A 22,618-nucleotide genomic window follows, 5' to 3' on the forward strand; every position below is an offset into this window, starting at 1 on the left:
GGTGTCATGCTTCCTGTATAGCCTGTAGAACCATGAGCCAAATAAACCTCCTTTCTTTATAAATTACCCAGCCTTATAGCAAGACAAACAGACGAAGACAGGCAGGTCACATTATTCAAGTCATTAAATGAATTTACTTAAGTTGAGCCTCAGGCTTTGTGAGAAATGGTCTGTTTCCATTTCTTCCTTATTATTAAGATATAGGCCCATATGGTCCTCACTGAAAGGAAGTCGTTATCACCCAATGCCAAGACCAGCTTGGTCGGGGAGACACTAGCAGTGCTAGAGGAATTAAAGACACATATACAGAAATATAGAGTGTGGAGTGGGAAATTAGGAGTCTCACAGCCTTCAGAGCTGAGAGCCTCGAATGGAGATTTACCCACATATTTATTGACAGCAAGCCAGTGATAAGCATTGTTTCTATAGATTATAGATTAACTAAAAGTATTCCTTACAGGAAACAAAGGGATGGGCTAAAATAAAGGGATGGGCTCTGGTTAGTTACCTGCAGCAGGAGCATGTCCTTAAGGCACAGATGGCTCATACTGTTGTTTGTGGTTTAAGAACGCCTTAAGCGGTTTTCCGCCCTGAGTGGGCCAGGTGTTCCTCGCCCTCATTCTGGTAAACAACAACCTTCCAGCGTGGGCATCATGGCCATCACGAACATGTCACAGTGCTGCAGAGATTTTGTTTATGGCCAGTTTTGGGGCTAGTTTATGGCCAGATTTGGGGGCCTATCCTCAGCAACCTAATAGATATTTACAGAACATTTTATCCAACAGCTGCAGAATACACATTTTTCTCCCCAACACATGCATCATTTATAAGGGGAGACCATATGTTAGGCCACAAACTGTCTTAAAAAATTCAAAAAAGTTGAAATCATATGAAATACCTTTTCTGGTCACAATGGAATAAAACTAGAAATTAGTAACAAGAAAAACTTTGGAAACTATACAAACACATGAATATTAAACATATGCTCCTGAATGACTGCTGGGTTAATGGATAAATTAAAGAAATTGAAAATTTTTTGAGGCAAATGAAAGTGGAAACACAACATACCAAAACCTATGGGATATATTGAAAACAGTATTAAGAGAAACACTTACAGCAATAAATGCCTACACCAAAAAAGTGGAAAAACTTGAAATAAATAAACCTATGATGCATCTTAAAGAACTATGAAAGCGAGCGCAAACCAAATTCAGAATTAGTAGAAGTAATACGTATCAGAGCAGAAATAAATGAAATTGAAACAAATACAAAAGATCAATGAAGTGAAAAGTTGGTTTTCAGAAAAGATAAATAAAAACAAACTGTAAGCCAGACTAATAATAAAAAAGACCTAAATAAATTCAGAGACGAAAAAAGAGACATTACAACTGATGCTACAGAAATTGAAAGGTTCATTAAAAATACTATTAGCAATTACATGCCAATAAATTAGAAAACCTAAAAGAAAAGGACACACAACCTACAAAGATTGAACCATGAAGAAATCCAAAACCTGAATAGACCAATAGCAAGTAACAATATCAAAATGATAATAAAAAGTCTCCCATCAAGGGAAAGTTCAGGGCACAATGGCTTTACTGCTGAATTTTACCAAACAATACCAAAGAAAAACCAAACAATACCAAACAATACCAAAGAAAAACCAATACCAAATTTACTCAAATTATTGTATAAAATAGAGGAGGAAATACTTCCAAACCCATTCTTTGAGGCCAGTATTACCCTAATACCAAAACCAGACAAAGACACAACAAAAAAAGAAAATTAAAGGCCAATGTTTCTGATGAATATTGATGCAAAAATATTCAACAAAATACTAGCAGACTGAATTCAACAGCATATTAAAAAAAGACCATTCATCAAGACCAAGTGGGATTTATCCTAGGGATGCAAGGATGGTTCAACATATGCAAATCAAATTATACATCATGTCAACAGGATGAAGGACAAAAACCATATGATCATTTCAATTGATGCTGAAAAAGCATTAAGAAAATTCAGCATTCCTTCATGATAAAAACCTTCAAAAAACTGGATGTAGGAGGAACATAACATGGCACAATAAAAGCCATATATATATACTAAATGGGAAAAAACTGAAAGCCTTTCCTCAAGATCTGCAACAAGACAAGGGTGCCCATTTTTACCATTGTTATTCAACTTAGTTTTGGAAATCCTAGCTAGAGCAATCAGACAGGAGAAAGGGATAAACGGCATCCAAGTTGGAACAAAAGAAATCAAATTGTCCTTGTTTGCAGAGGATATGATCTTATATTTAGGAAAACCTAAAGACTCCATCAAAAAAACTAGAACTGATAAATTCAGTAAAGTTGCAGAATGCAAAATCAACATACAAAAATAAGCAGCATTTCTATATGCCAACAGTGAACAATCTGAAAAGGAAATCAAGGCTGGATGTGGTGGCACGTTTGTAATCTCAGCACTTTGGGAGGGTGAGGTGGGTGGATCACTAGAGGTTAGGAGTTCAAGACCAGCCTGGCCAACATGGCAAAATGCCATCTCTACTAAAAATACAAAAATTAGCCGAGTGCGGTGGCGCACGCCTGCGGTCCCAGCTACTTTGGAGGTTGACGCATTAGAATCGTTTGAACCCGGGAGGTGGAGGTTGCAGTGAGCCCAGACTGTGCCACTGTACTCCAGCCTGGGTGACAGAGTGAAATCGTGTCTCAAAATAAAAAAGAAAGAAAAGAAATCAAGACTGTAGTCCCGTTTATAACAGCTACAAATAAACTAAAATACTTGGGAAAAAACTTAACCAAAGAAGTGAAAGAGTCTATAATGAAAACTATAAAACATTGATGAAACTGAAGAGGACACAAAATGGAAAGATCTTCCATGTTCAAGGATTGGAAGAATCAATATTGTTAAAATGTCTGTACTACCCAAAACAATCTACACATTCAGTGCAATCCCCATCAAAATACCAATGACACTCTTCACAGAAATAGAAATAATAGTCCTGAAATGTATATGGAACCACAAAAGACCCAGAATAGCCAAAAGTCATCTTGTGAAAAAAATGGAGAAATCACAGACTACTTGTGTGCTTGACTACTGAATGCCTGCAATAAGTTTTCTGACAATGAAAACTAGTTTACTTCATTTTCTATTTTATTTTAATTAGTGATATTTAATATTTTGTTTTTGTCATTTATTTCTATCACTAATTTTAATAGGTAGTAAGAATTTTCTGACTAAAATAAGTTAAATGTGTGAGTTTAATGAAATATCAATTAGACTCATGGACATAGATACAGGGATGTGAAGATGTGTAATAAATTTCCTCAAAAGTTTCTTCTTTTCTCAGTTACTGCTGAGAGATCATGGCATGCTTCCCCTCTGAGGTCAGCTAAAGGTTTCAACTCTGCACCCCAGGGAGGGGTGAGAGTTAAAACCCATTTACCATTCTTATACTAAATGAACCAGACCCCATCTATTCTCATACAATCAAAATACCTGGAGTACAACAAAAAAAGTATTTTTTATGCAAGATAACATTTAATCTGAGATTACATAATATGAAATCTCCTGCTTTTCTTATTCCTTGCTAATATAATAAATAGTGCTCATGGAAAAGTATCAGGACATAAGAAATAAGAACTATTATATGCTCTATGAATAAGGTATTTTATTTACACTGGATTTCTAATACTATAATAAAGACACACTTGGTGATGGCATGATGACAAAGTACTTTTACTAATTCAAGTTTTATTTTACTCTTAAAAAACACCAAAAACAATTTCTTAAGTGATTTTGTTTAGCTGCTACCCCACAAGGAATTGGATAGTAATCTCATTTTACTTAGATACATTTCCTTAGATCTTTTCCAACTTTCAGTAATATATGCCTTCAGTTCATGTGAACTGTCACTAGGTGACAAACTTTCATAGCACTGCATGTGCCAATTCACTCAACATACATTTTGTATCTTCTATACAAAGATGATTAAGGCTTGGTCTTTTGAGGAACTCACAATTTATGTCTACACAAATAATCACTATCTAATACCTACAAATATAGATATGAAGGAGCACAGACAAGAGATTTGACGATTTGAGAAAGTCATCAAAAGAAAGAGATATTTAATATGAGTCTTGAAAAACTTGCAAGAGCTCACTACTCACAGGAAAAGGTGGAAGGGGCAGCCTGGGGAAAACATTTAAAAGCTTCCAGGCAAAAAGCCTTAAAAGCATAGAAGGACAACATATATTTGGGAAATACATTGAAAGCAGAGAACAGTAAGTAAACTATTGCATTAGTTTGTACAGGACACAATGAAAGGTTTCATTAAAAGTAGTGGCATTAATAATGAAGATAAGGGCCTTCTGAATAGACTTTTTCAAAGTAGTTTGGTAAGACTTGGTGATCAAATGTAGTAGGAGGAGATGAGGTTGATGGAATAATCAAAGATGACTTGATATTTTCATCTCAAGTTACTATCTAGAATATAATGATAGTCATTGAAATGGAGAATGTAAGAGAAAGAATATTTGGGGTGGTAGAAAGGAAAACCTTACTTGAAAGAGATACATTAGGTTTTAAATATGTTAATATTGAGATTATCAGGTAGAGGGCTGAGAGATCTAGATTCAGCAGGTAGCTTGAAATGGAGTTTAGGAGCTTGGTATGGCCTGTAGGTTGTGTTATGGGAGACACACGGGAATTACTGAAGCAGAGACAAGGTTAGTAGAGTTGTTGGGCCAGTACTAGGTAAAAGTTCAAGGTAGGGTAAAAAAAGCTGATGGCAGGACTTAGATAAAGAATTGCAACTCAAAATACGATAAGCCAGAGACAACAATGAAGAGAGGACAAATCCAGAGGATAGGATAAGGCAGGCGATTAAAAACCTGAGCAGATAGGCAGGAACGAGGCGCTTTGTGGAAACTAAAAGAGCAGGGCAGAATAGCCAAGATAACAGATTCAAGGAAGTCATCGAAATGTAAACAAATTAAGCAAGAGATTTTGCCAGTCCTGGAGCTTATTGCATAAGCAAGAACCTATTCCCAAGCATTTTGACTTGAGGCTTCACTCCGATACTATTGAAAATACTTCTAAAGAGTAAGGAATCACAATAGAGATAAGGCTGTTCTCAACTAGCTGCAGTGATAATTATATTCCATACAAGTGTATCTTCCTATGCCAGAACAAAAGCTGTCTTACTTTTTGGATATTGAAGAATGAAACACTCAAATTACAAAAATTGTAATCTCCCCCCTCCCCTCCCCTCCTTCCTTCTTTTCCTTTGTTGCTTAATTCTCTTTTCATTATTTTACTCATTTTCCCTTTTTCTCTTCCCTTCCTTCCTTCTTTCCTCACTTCCTACCGTCCATCCTTCGGCCCTTTGTCCTTCCTTCCTTTATTTTGTCTCTGTTGAAGAAAAGATCACTTAGAACCTGTTGTATGTTGAATTAAGCATCTAAACATGATAGAAGATATTTTGAAGTCCAAATATTCTCCAGTGTAGGAAGAAATATCTTACTCATCTTGGCTAGTAAATATTTCCTTCTAAAAATGAGTAAAACTAGAATTAAATTACATTCATGTGATTTTGACTCTGTTGAACGTATTAGCACTATATTAAATGGTGTCTTTAAACTTTTTGACGCGGTTAGGTGGTTAGCAATTAACTGAAATGTAAAATGATTTAACTCAACTATGGGGCTGGAAGCAAACAGAAATATAGGATTGGTTTTATCATTGTATACCTTTTAACTTAGAAAGCTTCAGTTCCTGAGGTTGAAAATGTAAATCATTTTCTGCTGCCCGTTTTGTGATTTTTATGGATACCTTATTTTTAACTTGGTAACTTTTAGAAATCATTGACCTGTTTCTTATAAAAGTTAAATCTAAGATTTTTTTTAAGAATGTAAACAGAAAGGTTAATAAAATATTTAATAATAGCATTATCTGGTACTATCCAACATTATTACCGATTTTTTTCTTATTTTCTTATTTACTTGTAAATAATTAAAATTGTTTCAGCTGAAATATTTGTGCAGTTCTAGCCTTTTGTACTGAACATCATTTCACGAGGGAGATTTTGGTAAATCTTGTTTGGTTGAAACACATTGTTGTTACTTTAGGTGCCGACTATTCTGATGCTGAGTTTCCAATTGCCTTGATTAAAGTAGAAACAATCTATGGCTTGGATGACTTACATTTCAAATTGGTTTGAGCAAGATGATTGGTATGAAGGACTACAAAGAGTAAGATATATTTATTTGTAATTACAATTTCCTGCGATTTTTTTTCTGCTTTGCTTCTCATATAGTTCTATTTCTGTGTCATTTATATTGTGGACATTTTCGCATTGCAAAATTCTGAGCATGAATAAGACACTTATTTGCTAGTTTTTAAAGCAAAAGTAAGAATATAATAAGGGTAATTATATATTGAAGAAAGGGCATTTTTTTCTATCCTAATTTCAGATGAGTTCTTAATGTTTTCAAATTCTCTTAGGCTTTAAATATAAAATAACATTTTATATATTGAGATTAATATATGAAAATAGCAATAATTTCAAGCAACTCTTTCCCATAAAGAAAATCACTTAATGAAACAATATAAATGTATGCTGATACAATTTATTAAACAAATATTTTAAAAGGAAATGAAAACAATTCTGAAGAAGAGTGCCATGTTGCATCTGATAAATTTTTAGGCACTTAATTATGTTTGAAAACAAACTACATTATTAGTGTGGCAACATTTGCATAGTATTTTGAAAATAGTATTCTAACCTATTATTACAATAATAGAAAAAAATGCTATTTAAAATGTACCTTGTCAAATGGATTTAGTCTAGAATAATATATGATTTCTCTTTGATTATTTTCGCTTTTTAAATTTCTTGATTATTTAAATGAAGACAATTTGTGTATTTTTATTTTATTAGTTAGTGGGACTATGTTCAATTTTACTAGATTTTTCACCACTGTTGTTCAAGGGCATAGGCTGCCAAAGATATACAGTACTTTATTTTTCTTTCTTTTTCTTGAGATTCCCATCCTAAGCACATTAATTACAGATATTTTCTCAGTATTACTTCTTTTTAATTATAAATCCTCAACAGTTTAAAGCCTTTTGGACTTTGTTTTCAGATACTTTTTTTGTAAGCTGTGAAAAAATCTGGTAAACATCTCTGGAGCCAGTAAATATCTAACTCTGGAGAATAATATTGTAAATCCTAAAGCATTGTTCAGAAAAGGAGTTGAGAGTTAATGAGCAGTTTTCCATCTGAATTTCAGTTTCAGGTATAAATGATGGAAATATTTCAGCTTATGAGTTTAATAGTAATACTCCAAGCCCCACTTACACACACACACACACACACACACACACACACACACACACACACACACACACACAATGCCAGTATCCTTGTTTGTATTGTGTGCAGGAATGGGAACGGATTTTAAGAAAAATGCTTTTTAATGAAACGTGTTTGCTTTAAAATGACTTTAGAGCAGCTCATGGAGATTATGAGAATTCAGAATCTTTCCCTTCTTGCCCTTTATACTACTATGGGCCTTTATAAATGAATGCCTGGTTTTGAAACATATTAAAAGTGTAGCTATTAAAATATAGAAATAGATTGACCCTAAAATTACTCTATTATTGTGAGTTTGAGCTCCTTCTGGCTTAAGTATTTTCCAGCTCTCATACATATGTAGATGAAAATGAAAGCTCGTATTCTGAATGAAAAAAATTGGCACATGAATATTGACCTTAATTTATTTCAAAAATCTAGCTTGTGCCCTCTTGGTGCTTACCACAGGCTGTGTTCTTACAGTGACGGTACAGAAAGAGAAGGTAGAATAAACCTACCCCATATGCACTTCAGCCCAGGACCTGTGCCTGGTCTGTATTGTGAATGGGGGAACATAGAATTGAAAAAAAATTCAGCATATTATTTTTCATGTTATTTGTATATGCATATATATTATATATAATAAGCATTCAGCATAGCAGATTTTTAAAATCGTTTTTTAAAATGTTCACAAAAAGAGATAAGTTGTGTTTTTGAGTTAAAAATTGTAAATTAGAAATGTAATGTTTGGAAAGTCACATACAAGTGTGAATTTGATCTTTAGAGCACTAAGTTGACATTGGTATTTTGACATAATTAGTATTTATGGCATGTGACTATGTTTATACAAACACATATATATGAACTGTTAGTTTTATAATTTTTGTTATGATTATTTTGTATCATAATAATCTTACATATTTAAAACCAAGCTTTATTACCTATGCCAAACTAATGTAGATGTATCCTTATCACTCTTTTTATTCACTTTGCAAAAAGCATCTTCACCGTCTATTCCCTATTGAACCTAAGAGTAGATTTAGTATGATTATTTTTTGTGTGTGTGTGTGTGTTCCATATGGTATGAGATTGAAACCAAAAATAGAGTTTCAGTTAAAAAAAATAATATCATTGCAAGGGTTGTAGTTGCCAGACTACTGATGCTGTCATTTCTATGTGGGGTGACACAATGCTCAGGGTTTCTTCCTGAATCCATTATAAATCTGCATTATTCAGTGAGCTACAGTGTTTAGTACTTCATTGGTAAAGTGTGTGTGTTGTTCCTGGGCCAAAAAGACTGTATTTTCGGAAGCAACAAATCTTTGAAATTGACATGAAAATTCTTGAGTGGTTCACTATTAATGAAACATTCTAAAGTAAGGGTAATAAAGGCTTTGTAAAACATTTATCTGCAATATATTACCTGTCATAATTAAATATGTTTATTTACCTTTATATGTGACATTTTGTAGGATTTATATTTAAAATATAAATATTTATTGTGAAATGGACCTTCAGTGGACCATTTCCTGTTTTTAGTAATGCAGAATCATGAATTGAGTAACAATCCATGCTGACTACAAAGATAACAAAAGGTTCTGGACATTTTGTTTCATCTCCTTGGCAACTGTAGATATAATTTAATGAAGACTGCATAATTATTACATATCTTTTTTAGTCCTTTTGAAAAAAAATCTAGAAATTCCCATATTAGACTTTGCTTGAATATGTTAATTTGGATTTTAAATGTAATAATATTTATATATTCAATAATGTATGATATGCTTTTTATCTTTTATTTAGAATCATAGATTTTAAAAAATATCTATTTTGTTTTGAAATAGCTATTTTATTTTGTCCTACATATTATTTTAATATCTGGTTTAGCAAGTTATTTGACTCTGAATTTTAAAAGGATTTAAGTTGTTGGATTGTAAGACCTGTAAAAGCTATTTAAGAACAAAAGTATGCCAAATTTTATGTCAACATAGAAATGCTTGTATTATCTAATTTTGGAAACTAAAAAATAATAAATCAAGATATACTCTCAGTTAAAGTCAAAATGTATTGGCATAAATTTAGAAGTTTATTTTTGTTTTTAATAAATAAGCAGAGAAACTGCTGGTTTCTAGTTCAGTATGTAAGCAGCTTAGAAGTTGCTACTCCATTTTAACCAGTAAAAAATTGAACACATTGAAAAATCAACAACTCGTCCTAGATCCACCTGAGAAGTAAGGGCACAAGGCAAATCACTGCCCTCAAAATTATTGAGATAGAAATGCGGTTACAGAGAATCACAACTTACCAGAGCAGAAATCAATTAGCAGAAACCAACCTGGGCATCACTGCCAGACTAAGAAAATCTGAACTGTAACTGATAAATCAATGGAAGCACAATAAGGTCAAGTCTGAGAGTTAAAAACTTCACGGGAACCCAGTAATGGGGGTGGCAGGGGAGCTTTTGTAAGTTTTGCTTCCAGGAGCTCTAAACTGGTGCTCACAGTGAATATTAGAGAAGAATATCCTCTTGCTTCCAGCAGGGGGAGAAGAAAAGAAACCACTTAAATTACACTAGAGCATTCTGTTCTTTATTTTTAACCAACTTTTAAAATAATTCGTATAAAATTATGGAGTACAAGTACAATTTTGTTACATGCATAGATTGCATAGTGATCAAATCAGGGCTTTTAGGGTATCCATCACCTGAATAATGTACATTGTACCATTCAGTAATTTCTCATCATCCACCCCTCCCACTCCTTCACACTTTGGAGTCTCCCTTGTCTAACATTCCACTTTTGCGTCCATGTGTACACATTATTTTTACTACCCAGTTATGAATGAGAACGTGTGATATGTGACTCTCTGCATGGCTTGTTTCACTTAAGATAATGACCTCCAGCTCCATGCATGTTGCTGCAAAATACATGATTTTTAATGGCTGAATAGTATTCCACTGTGTATATATACCACATTTTCATTATCCAGTCATCTGTTGATAGACACTTAAGTTGATTCTATAGCTTTGCTATTGCAAATAGTGCTGCAATAAACATATGAGTGCAGGTATCTTTTTGCTGTAATGATCTTTTTCCCTTTGGGTAGATACACAGTAGTAGGATTACTGGATCATATAATAGCTCTAATTTTAGTTATTTTGTGAAATCTCCATACTGTTTTCAATAGAACATGTATTAATTTACATTCCCACCAACACTGTATGAATTCTCTTTTCCCCACATCCTCACCAACATCTATCATTTGTCTTTTTAGTAATAGGCACTCTGAGTGGTGGAAGATTATATCTCATTGTGGTTTTAATTTTCATTTCTCTGATGATCAGTGATGTTGAGCATTTTTTCATATACCTCTTGGCCATTTGTATGTCTTCTTTAGAAAAATGTCTACTCATGTCCTTTTCCACTTTTTAATGGGATTATTTGTATTTTTGTTGTTGTCGAGTTGTTTGGTTTCTTTGTATATTCTGGATATTAGTGCCCTGTTGGATGAATAGTTTGCAGATATTTCTCCTATTCTGCAGGTTGTGTGTTCTCTCTGTTGATTATTTCTTTGGTTCTACAGGACCTCTTTAGTTTAATTAAGTCCCATTTGTCTATTTTTGTTTTTGTTGCCTGTGCTTTTGAGGTCATAGTATACATTCCTTGACTATATTAATGTCCATAAGAGTTTCCCCTAGGTTTTCTTCTAGTATTTTTATAGTTTCTGATCTTGCATTTAAGTCTTTGGTACATCTTGAATTGTTTTTTTTAATATGGTGATAGACATGGGTCTAGTTTTACTCTCCTGTATATGGATGTCTAATTTTTCCAGCACTATTTATTGAAAAGGGTATCCTTTCCTCACTCTGTGTTCTTGTCAGCCTTGTTAAAGATCAATTTACTGTAGGTATGTGGCTTTATTTCTGGGATCTCTATTCTCTTCCATTGATCTATGTGTCTATTTTTTATACCAGTACCATGCTGTTTTGGTTACCATAGTCTTGCAATATAATTTGAAGTCAGGTAATGCATTGCCTCCAGCTTTATTCCTTTGGCTTTGGATTGCATTGGCTATTTATGCTCTTGTTTGGTTCTATGTGAATTTTAGGATCGTGGCATTCTGTTCTTAAGACCTACCCTCAAGAGAACCTATTTGTCCCGAGCATAACATTCTGGGGCTTTATAAGAGCCTTACCTACCTGGGAGAAGGAAAATACCCAACATCAGCCCCCTTCAGCCATCCTGTCCCACCTAAGCAGGGCTGGGGGTACTGAGAAGCACTGGTCATGGGCACGTGACTGAGACCTAATCATAGGACTTTAGAATGCTCACTCTACCCCCACATCTTACCACTACATTACTAAAGTCCTATTTACAGCACTTTCTTTTATGCATTTCATCATGTGCACCTCACAAAAATTTACATGATAAACAAAAAGGCAAAAAAATACAGTTTGAAGAGACAGATAAAGCATCAGAACCAGAGTCAGATATGACAGAAATGTTGGTATTATCAGACAAGGAATTTAAAAAACTACAATTAATTTGCTAATCGCTTTAATGGTAAAAGTAGACAACATGCAGGAACGGATTGAAGGAGAACAAAGTTGGATCACTAACACTACCCAGCTTAAAGACTTACTATATAGCTCCAATAAAAAAGACAGCCGTGGTATCTGCAAAAGGATAGACAAATAGATCAATGGAACAGAATAGAGAGCTTAGAAATAGACCCACATAAATGTACTCAACTGATATTTGATAAAGGAGCAAAGGCAATACAGTGAAACAAAGATAGTCTTTTCAACAAATGAGGCTGGAATAACTGGATATACAATGTTAAAAAAAAAGAATCTAGACACAGGCCTTATATATTTTACAAAAATTAACCCAAAATGCAGCATAGGACTACGTGTAAAATGCAACACTATAAAACTCATAGAAGGTAACATAAGAGAAAACCTGGATGACTGTGGGTTTGGCCAGCACTTTTTAGATACAAAAAGTATGTTCTATGAAAGAAATGATTGATAAGCTGGACTTTATTAAAATGAAAATCTTCAATTTTTACAATATCAACAGAATAAGAAGGCAAGCCACAGAATGGAAGAAAATATTTGCAAAAGACACATCTGCTAAAGATCTGTTATTCAAAATATACAAATAATTCATATAACTCAGTAACTAGAAGATTGAACAACCTGGTTTTAAAGTAGGCAAAAGAGCTGAACAGATACCTCACCAAAGAATATATATACATGACCAGTGAGCATGTGAAAAGATGTTCAACATCATTTTTCTTTGGTAATTGCAAATTAAATCAATTAGATACCACTACACATCTATTAGAATGGCTAATATCCAAACACCAGATGCTGGCAAGGATGTGGAGCAAAAGGAACTCTCATTTTTGATGGAATACAAAATGACACAACTTATGGAAGACAGTTTGATGGGTTCTTACAAAGCTAAACATATTCTTACTATATGATCCAGCAGTTGTGTTCCTTGGTATTTATCTAAATGAATTAAAAAGCTGTGTCCACACAAAAAGCTGCACATGGGTGTTTATAGCAGCTTTAAGCATAATTGCTAAAACACAGAAGCAACAAATATGTTCTTCAGAAGACTGGTGAATAAATAAACTGTGCTACATCTAGATAAACAAATATTATTCTGCACTAAAAAGCAATGAGCCATTAAGCCATGAAAGGCACTAGAAATCTCTCTCCCCACCTAGACGACAATTGCACTGCTGCAGTCTGTCTGATGTAATTATTTTGTAATACCAGAATCTGTGAAGGCTTGCAACTTCCAGGGGAAGGCTTGGATGATAAATTGAAGTTAGTAAGTTTTAGTTCTCAGCACAGTGGCAGCTACTCATCCTTCACCTCAAGCCCCAGGGCAGACAACTGAGCATATATCCCAGAAGTATCTTGCAAGCAACTTATGTGAACCAGGGTGGAAAAAAAGCACTCTGTCCTTTATATATCAGTGATCTACTGCTTCTGATCACAGAAGTGCAGACAAACAGGCAGGCAGCCATTGTTATTGCACCTACCTCTATTGTTACAAGCTCCTCCCCCTCCAGCTGAAGTAATTTCAAGGGGAGTTAAAGGACTGAATCATTTAATTTTTGTCTTTTTACCCTTTTGGGAGCCAGCCATTAAAGCCTATGCAATTCAAAAGCAACTGACTATACAAAGAAAATTAGGAAGTTACTGTGCATGAACAGAGAAAGACACAGGTTCAGAATAACCTTGAGAAGTCCTTATGTTTATACCTGAGGATGATCCTTGGCACAGAGACAGCCCACAACAATGGAAAATAAAAACAGTAAGTAAAAACAAAAACAGCAAGTACTGAGGAAGGAGGAGACTCTGATTTCCAAGTTACCATATTACTAGATTCAAGTGTCCAGTGTTCAACAAAAAGCCACAAGTCCTAAAAAGAAACAGAAAATTATGGCTCTTTCAGTGGAAAAATAAAATAAATAAATAAACAGATGCTTTCTGAAAAAGACCTGATGAAAGATCTACTAGACAAAGACTTTAAAACAACTGTCTTGGGATGCTTAAAAACTAAAGGGAGATATGGAGAAAGTCAAGAAAACAATGTATGAACAAAATGGAAATAATAGAGAGAAAACCAGAAAAAGAATTGTAGGGCTGAAAAATATAATAACTTAAGTAAAATAGAAGAATTCAAAGACATATTTAAGAAGAAAATATTAGCAAATATGAAGATAAGGCAATAGAAAATATTGAGTCTGAGGAACAGAAAGAGATTGAAGAGAAGTAAGCAAAACCTAAGGGACATAAGGGACACTATGAAGCCCACCAATATGCACTCATGTGGGAGTACCAGAGGAGAAGAGAGAGAGATGGAAGAGAAGAAAGAATATTTGAAGAAATAATGGCAGAAAACTCCTCAAATTTGATGAAAAACATGAAGTAAATTTCCAAGAGTTTCCTTCCTTCCTTCCTTTCCTTCCTTCCTTTTTCCTTCCTTCCTTCCTTTTCCTTCCTTCCTTTTTTCCTTTCTTCCTTCCTTTTTTCCTTCCTTCCTTCCTTCCTTCCTTATTTTTTTCCCTTTTGTCCCTTCCTTCCTTCCTTCCTTTCTTCCTTCCTTCTTTCCTTCCTCCCTTCCACCCTTCTTCCCTTCCTCCTGCCCTCCCCCCTTGCCTCCCTCTCCCTTATCCCCCAAGACAGGGTCTCTCTCTATCACCCAGGCTGGAGTGCAGTGGCATGGTCATAGTTCACTGCAACCTCACACTCCTGGTTGCACATTATGAATGTACTTAATACCTTTGGATTTTACACTTAAAAATGGTTAAGAAGTTAGGTTTTATGTTATGTGTGTTTTACCACAATAAAAAAAGGAGAAAAAGAAAAGAAATGAGCTATCAAGCCATGAAAAGACATGAAAGCAAACTAAAAGCATATTACTAACTGAAAGAAGGCAGTCTGTAAAGGCTACATACTGTACGGTTCCAACTATATGACATTGTGGGAAGGCAAAACTATGGAAACATTAAAAGATTAGTTGCCAGGAATTGGGGAGGGGAAAGGATGAATAGGCAGAGCACAAGGGACTTTTTAGAGCAATGAAGCTACTCTTGCCCATACTGTAATGGTGGATACCTATCATTACACATTTGTCAAAACCTGTATGATGGAGAACATCAAGAATGAGCGCTAATGTAAACTGTGGACTTTGAGTGATAATGATGTGTCACATAGGCTCATCAGTTTTGACATATGCCATCCGGTGCTGAGTGTTAATGGTGGGGAAACTTGTGTTATGGGGTAGGGGGTGGCTATAAGGGGTATATGAGAAATCTCTGTACTTATTGCTCAATTTTGCTGTTTTTCTAGGAATTGTTAATTATTAAAAATGTGTAAAAAACATTACCAGAAAGTCAAAATTTTAAAATGACTATTATTTATTTATTTATTTGAGACTTCTGTGTCTCCCAGGCTAGAGTGCAGTGGCGTGATCACAGTTCACTGCAACATGCACCTCCCAGGCTCAAGCAATCCTCCCACCTCAGCTTCCCAAGTAGCTGGGGCTACAGGCACGTGCCACTACCCCTGGCTAATTTTTGTATTTTTGTAGAGATAGGGTCTCCCTATGTTGCCAACTCCTGGGTTCAAGCAATCCATCCATTTTGGCCTCCCAAAGTGCTAGGATTACAGGCATGAGCCCCTGTGCTTGGCCAAATGACTTCATTTTAAATGTGTGTTTAAATATTTTTCTTTAATTATGTTTCTTTTCCAAATATAAACTCAATATTTGGTTAAACAGAAATCAAAAGACATTTTTACTTAGAAGCACATGTTATAATTAGTAATTTAATAGATCCCCACATAATCTCCAAAAGTCAATGTAACTCACATTGTGGCTGAAATAGTGTACATTTTCAGCGAAAGATACTGTAACATTACTAAGTGTAAAAAAAAAGAAGTGTATATCTTTTTTATTTATCCTGAATGCTAATGTTTGAGGAAATACAGGTGTCATTAGAGGAAGAGGAAAGTTTCTGAATACATAAAAGCACTCAAGATTGGTAGCCCTGTTTCTTTGTCACGCCAGCTTGTACTTCAAGTAATTTATTTACTTTTTTTCCTAAATCTGTCCCTAATTCTGCTCAGATAAGGGGATTTAATGAGATGAAGACAGAAAGAATTGGAGAAGAAGAGGAGATGAGAAGAAAGTAGATCCTTTTCAGAAGTGGAAATATGAAATAGAAAAGATAAAATGAAGAACATAGTTTTGTAAATAAATATGAGTTAGTGATCTATGGGAGAAAACGTAACCATTTAAAATTTGCTAATTGCTGAGCATTAAAAGAATTGGATTAAGAGTTGGAAGCTTCAGGGTATACACTGAACAAGCATCTATAAGACTTGAGATGTAGATCAGATGTGTATAAATTTATGTGTGTAGGTTTTGTATTTGTGATATTTTACATATTGTAGTTTTGACATTAACATTATGCAAAGCTTTTGAGCAGCGTAAACTAAATATTGACTACCCAATATATTAGTCACGTAAAATCAAATTTATTGTAGCTCCCAGTTTTCTACTTAATTTTCCAAGCCAAAATATTTAAGATTATATCACTACTTACATTTTTTCCTTATTTAAAAATCAGATATGAAGTTGACAATAGTGAAAAATTGAATTTGCCTGGTATAACTTTGTAGTAGTGTAAATGGAAGATTGTCTCTCATATTAGGAGCTCCTATCTTTATTTTTTGTTTATTTATTTTTTTTTTTTTTGAGACAGAGTCTCGCTCTGTTGCCCAGGCTGGAGTGCAGTGGCGCCATCTCAGCTCACTGCAAGCTCCGCTCACTGCAATCTCGGCTCGCTGCAAGCTCTGCCTTCCGGGTTCATGCCATTCTCCTGCCTCAGCCTCCCTGAGTAGCTGGAACCACAGGCGCCCGCCACCATGCCCGGCTAATTTTTTGTACTTTTAGTAGAGACGGGGTTTCACCATGTTAGCCTCCTGACCTCGTGATCCACCCACCTCGGCCTCCCAAAGTGCTGGGGTTACAGGCGTGAGCCACCGCACCTGGCCTATCTTTATTCTTAGACCAGTATTTTAGACCATAATGGAAAGATAGCTAATAATGGCTTGGATTCTACCTTTAAAAGGTATTTTTTGTGAATAATTTCTTTTTGAACATCATTTATTAGATAACCACATAGTTTAATACTTGCACAAATGTATTTTTTGTCTTAGTATGATTTTGTTATGATGAGTTTTCATTATGATCATAGACTTACACCCTCACCATTTACTGTCTGTTCTCCAGTATCTTAGAGGAATTTAGAGTTTACATATAGATTCATAGCATTTTTTTGATCTGAGAGGAATCTGATAGAAAATATAGTTCAGAAGCTGTATTTTAGATACAAGAAATAGAGACGTAAGGTTTAATGCTTGACTCCAACTCACACTCTTATATGTGGTGCAAAGCTCGGTCTAATTCCTTATTTCCTGAAGTCTCAGCCCAGGCCTGCTTCTGCAGCACTACATTGTCTGCATCTCTGGGGTTGCCTATTCCAACATCCTCTGTCCTGCCTCATAGACAATTTTTATTCAGATACTTTTCAGCTTCTTTCTGCCCGATCCTAACAGTGAACGGCATTGTTAACCTAGCTTGTATACCTGTCTTATGCACCTCAAATAGATTTTGTGAGGATGAAGAGTCGATGTAAAAACTGAAGTTCTATGACACAGGTCACGACCCTTCCATTACTGGCCCATAGTGTTTTAAATTTAAATGTGATGCCTTGAATGAATTGCCAGTATTGAAAAATGGATACATTTCACATAAAAATCTGGGTATTTCCATTTTTCTAGGAAGTTCCATAAATCTTGCAACATGGGATGGCCTTCTTCAGTGATACTATTAATACAGCATGTGCAATTTCTATTTCACTAGAGTTCCTGTCACTGTGTATGTGTTTTCCAGTCCTTGGCCAAATGTCAGCTGTCGTTCCTTCATTATTGTATTTCCTGCTTTCCTCATTTAAATTAGTTGCCTTGATGTCTGCAGACATTTAGGGAGTTCAACTGCTGTTCTCTGAAAATAAAAGTCAAAATTAATAGTACTAGTAAAATGTTTTTCAGGGCATACAGGTAAGGGTTGGGGAAGACAGATGTAAAACAATGAGGAAGTTTATCAATAATGGAAATCACTGACATTTCTTCAAATTTGTTTTTCAAGGCAAACATGTCCCAGGTAAGGCAAGTGGGATTGCTGGCTGCTGGATGTCAGCCATGGAACAAGGATGTATGTGCTGCCAGTGGAGACAGGTTTGCATATTGTGCGACCCTGGCTATCTATATTTATCAGGTAAAATAATAATTCTTTTCCATTTTTAATTATATCAGGTAAAATTAATATTTGATTAATACATATTTTAAGTCCTTGTTACATGAAAAGCATAATGCTATAATTTCATTTATAGTTATGTTTTTAAAGTTTTGTGATTTATACCATATAGGTTTTAAAAGTTAAACCTTTAGAAAACACATTATTAAATTATTAGTAAATTTGATATAAGAAAATTCTTTTTTCAGTTGAAGAATGTGGATAGTCCATTAGAGATCATTATAGTAAAATTAGGACAGACATATATTGTGAGATATTATTGGGAGAAAAACTTGTATAACTATTTTTTTCATGTCCTAGCTCCATTCAGATATCCCTTATCAGTTCACAATTTATAGAGCCAAAAACTGCCTGAATTTCTTCATATAGAAGTGCCATAAGCATGTTAAATCAAAGTCCAGTTGTTCTTCTTAAATTCAAAGTCAGTATTTCAGTGCCACCAGCTAACCATGCATCTAAACCAGAAATGTGATAGTTATCTTTGACTCCCTCTTCCACTCACATCCCGTGCCCTTGGTAGCCAAGAGTGATTCTAATATGTTCCTCATATCTTTCTCACCTAAACTATTATAGTAATCTCTTAATAGTCTCTACTTTTAGTTTGGCTCCCACTAATTTGTTGTTCAGTGTAATCAGTTATCTGTAATGCAAATCTAAATTTTAAAGCTTTCAGTTGCTACTCATTCCCTAATAGTAACGTCTAAACTTCATAGAATGGCATTCAAATGCTTTTGTGATCTTCCTGCCTCTCTCTTACTCTGTGTTCCAGATATACCAAACCAATTACATTTTTCTAAGACATCTTAGTCTTTCATATCTTGCCTTGGCTTACACTAATTTTTCAGTTTGCTTGCATTGCCTGTCTAGAGAACACTTTCTCATCTTTCAAATCTCAGCTCCTGTGTGAACTCTCTTCCGTATTCTATTTTCCCCTCTTTCTTAGCAGTAAAGGACCTCATAAAGTGGACTGTGTCTCTACATGCTTTCATTTATTAGGAGTCTTTCCAATCTTTTAATTCTCAAATTTTTGCACACTTTCTGGCACTTAGAAGACATTCATTAAATGTCTTAAATGAATGAATTAAGGAAAGAATCTTGAAACTCCAACTTATTTCAGTTAAGACTAAGAATATCGTGTTTTATTCTAGAGTAAAAATTCTTTTCATTACTACATATTAGTACATTACTAATTGCATTCTGCTTTGTTCAAAATTTAAGAAATATAGCATTAATGTATAAAACAATCCATTTTCCACAATATAGAGTAAGATTTTATGTAGTCCATTTCTTAAGACTGTAGAAAAATCTAGCAACCAAAATGTAACTTCAATATAACTCACACTTCTTCATTTTCACCCCCTTCATACACAGCACAGCAGCAAGACTTCTAAATGCCTCTTTTGTTCTCCCATCTACCTCCTTTACACTCTTTATATACTCCCAAGCTTGTCACTCCCAAATCTCTCCTACACAATTTCTCTCCTAATCCTAAGTCCCTGTCTTGTCTTTTATTTCCTCCTAAAGAAGAGAAAGTTATCAAGCAAGTCACACTATTCTTCTGAGGTAAGGATGGTAAAGAAACTCAGTGGATGAAACCATAACAATTTTTTCAAGTTTCTATGTCTTAAATTTTGTGATGACATTTTATGATGAATATTTAAAAATATTGTGGTAAAATTGGTAATATAAACAATGTACATGAAAGTTGTCATGTCATTAAGGACTGAAACAAACTAAAAATTATCCTAATTTAGAAGCTGATGCAAATAAACTTAGGGGACAGTTCATTACAATGTCCACTATAAAACTTTGTTTCAAAGTATGCCAGTAGAAAATTACATAATTAAATGGTGACATTAATATGAAATTTATGTTAATAAGTATTGTTTTAAATATTATCATCTCAATTAAAGTGCTTTGAAAATTATGCTACATAAATGTAACATGATGCAATTATTTTCAGAGGAAATATTTATTAAATAACACTTAGTGCCAATGCATAGTCAAAGTCTGATAATCGGTCACACTCTGGATAATGACACTCTTGTATTATATTTTTCTGAATGATTAAATGATAACGGGAAATGGTATTAGAATTTTTCTTTAACTGCTGTTTTGTAATGCACTGATATGTTAATGTACCCTGAAAGTAGAGTAATTTATGGTCAATCTCAATGTAATAGTAAAGTTCAATATTACTGAATTGTAAATATCATAGGAATGCATTAGTAGATTAATTCCTGCAAATAGTTCAATGTTCTCTAGTGTGCTTACAGTTACTATGTAGATAATTTGTATGGTAATGTCAGTGAAGGTCACTGATATGCAACATAGCTTCTTCACACATTTACTATATTAATAGATTCTTCTACTGAATTTCTAAATAACGTAGATTTTTTTTCTTTTGGATACATTAGATACACTCACAGTATCTACCATAGGTGACTTAAATTGCTGAATAATTTAAAACTTAAAAACCTATTTATTCCTAAATGTATAGAAAACACAATTAGGTATTTTAAGAAGTCAACTTAAAATTGCTATTGCTGCAGTGCTAATCAAATGAAAACTTCATTGGTTTTGGGTTATCTTTACTAATGTTTTAATCCAAAGTTGTCCAAGAATAGCTGAAGTTATAGAAAGAGAGAGAAATTATAGAAGAAAAAGCCTTAGGAAATACTTATGTGATTAGTCAAAAATTTTACATACAATGTTCACTGCAGCATTCTCTGCGATGGCAAAAATTAAGTTACTTAAATGTTAAACAGATCTTCAGTGTTTATTCTTTCAATATTAACTGAATCTCTTCAACTGACCAAGCCTTACTCTGTACCAGGATTGCAACTATGAAGAAACAGGCAGAGTCTTCTTGTGGAACTTATATTCCTGTAAGGTGTAAGGAAAGGTGATAAGATAAATAAGTAAACAAATAGGTAACATTTTCAGAAAGAAGTGTGCTGTACAGAGGCTGAAAACACAGGTATAATAAGATAGAGTCATGGGATAGGTTCTGGGGAGAGTTATGAATTAAGATAGCATGGTCAGAAAACATCTCTCAGAAGAGATGCATTTAAACTCAGACCTTGGTAGGAGAATGAATAACCATGAGCAAATCATTGGATAGAGTATTCAGAAGCCAAGGAAGCAGCAAGCAGAAGGCCATCAAGTGGAGGTGATTGGCTGTAATAGAGAAACAAGAAGTTCAGAGTGAACAGGGAGGAACATGATTTCAGATTACTTTGGCAAGATAGCAGAGATTCGATCGTGTAGAGATTTGAAGGCTGCTTATCAGTTAGGATTTTATTGCAAGCATATAGCTTTAAAAAGTTTGATGTAATAAATATTTAATATCCTAATGATTTTTAAAACTTAGAATAGCACTGTGAAAGGCTCATTATATGCTAAAGGGGAAGAAAAAGGACATAAACAACGTATTCCAAAACATGCTAAAAATGATAGAGATTAATTCGCTAATTAATGGAGGCACACTTACAAAAGAAATAGGAAAAATTAGGCTGTTTATTTTTTCTATTTACATATAAAAACACAATATAATGTCCTATCCAAAAAAACAATAAAATAAAAAGAGTGAATGACATCATTGCTCTGGAAGCTTTGGACATCTTAATAGAGTAATAATGAGCAGTTGGTGTATTTAACCCAAATTTTCTTGATTCAAGTATAAGTGAAAAATTGCAGAAAAAATATTCTAAAACCAAGGGTTTTTTCTTCTCATAAATGGATATAGCTATGGAAAATATAATAAAGCTCTAAATTATTATGCGTATTTAAATGTGAAACATTTATTTTTACTTATTTTTAAAATGGCTTTGTTTTTATTCTCTCAGTTTTTAATTTTTTTTTTTGGCTGGTTCAGTATTCTTGAATACACTTGAATGTAGACCAAGGCTTGAAATATGTTCATATCTTTATTATTAGGTGAAATAATTTTCCTGTATGTAGCTTTAGTTTCGTGTAATGTGACTATTAACAGTGTATTATCTTAAAAAGGAGCACTAAAATATTTTATTTATATATTTTGTTTTAGTTGGATCACCGTTATAATGAATTCAAACTTCACGCAATTATGTCTGAACATAAAAAAACAATCACAGCAATTTCTTGGTGTCCACATAATCCTGATCTGTTTGCAAGTGGCAGTACTGATAATTTAGTGATCATTTGGAATGTTGCAGAACAAAAAGTCATTGCTAAACTCGACAGTACAAAAGGTATAATTACAACTGGGATTTATTTTATGGAATAAAATATTTTTATTTCAACAAGCACTATCAATATTATTAGTTCAGGTTTTAAAATGGTGTTTTCAAACTTCCTAATGGTAATCTGTATAAGA

General features: G+C 34.0%; 1 protein-coding gene and 1 non-coding gene across 6 annotated transcripts in view; both read left to right on the forward strand.

The window, feature by feature from the left end:
• WDR17 (WD repeat domain 17) overlaps positions 1-22,618 on the forward strand; it is a 112,967-nt gene that overhangs the window by 23,910 nt on the left and 66,439 nt on the right. For 3 of the 5 annotated variants that reach the window (XM_032148947.3, XM_032148948.2, XM_032754542.2), the window contains exons 2-4: positions 6,129-6,251; positions 18,094-18,222; positions 22,310-22,493. In XM_032148947.3, the coding sequence (XP_032004838.1) occupies positions 6,186-6,251; positions 18,094-18,222; positions 22,310-22,493 (379 nt within the window). In that variant the 5' untranslated portion in view covers positions 6,129-6,185. The remainder of the gene's footprint in view (positions 1-6,128; positions 6,252-18,093; positions 18,223-22,309; positions 22,494-22,618) is intronic. The other 2 variants (XM_032148949.3, XM_032148950.2) reach the window with 1 other exon arrangement.
• LOC116466195 (small nucleolar RNA SNORA51) lies at positions 7,801-7,932 on the forward strand. Its single transcript, XR_004247434.1, has one exon. It is a non-coding gene; the product is annotated as a small nucleolar RNA SNORA51 (small nucleolar RNA).

Source organism: Hylobates moloch, unplaced genomic scaffold, assembly GCF_009828535.3.
Source record: "Hylobates moloch isolate HMO894 unplaced genomic scaffold, HMol_V3 SCAFFOLD_3, whole genome shotgun sequence".
NCBI classification, from domain to species: Eukaryota; Metazoa; Chordata; class Mammalia; order Primates; family Hylobatidae; genus Hylobates; species Hylobates moloch.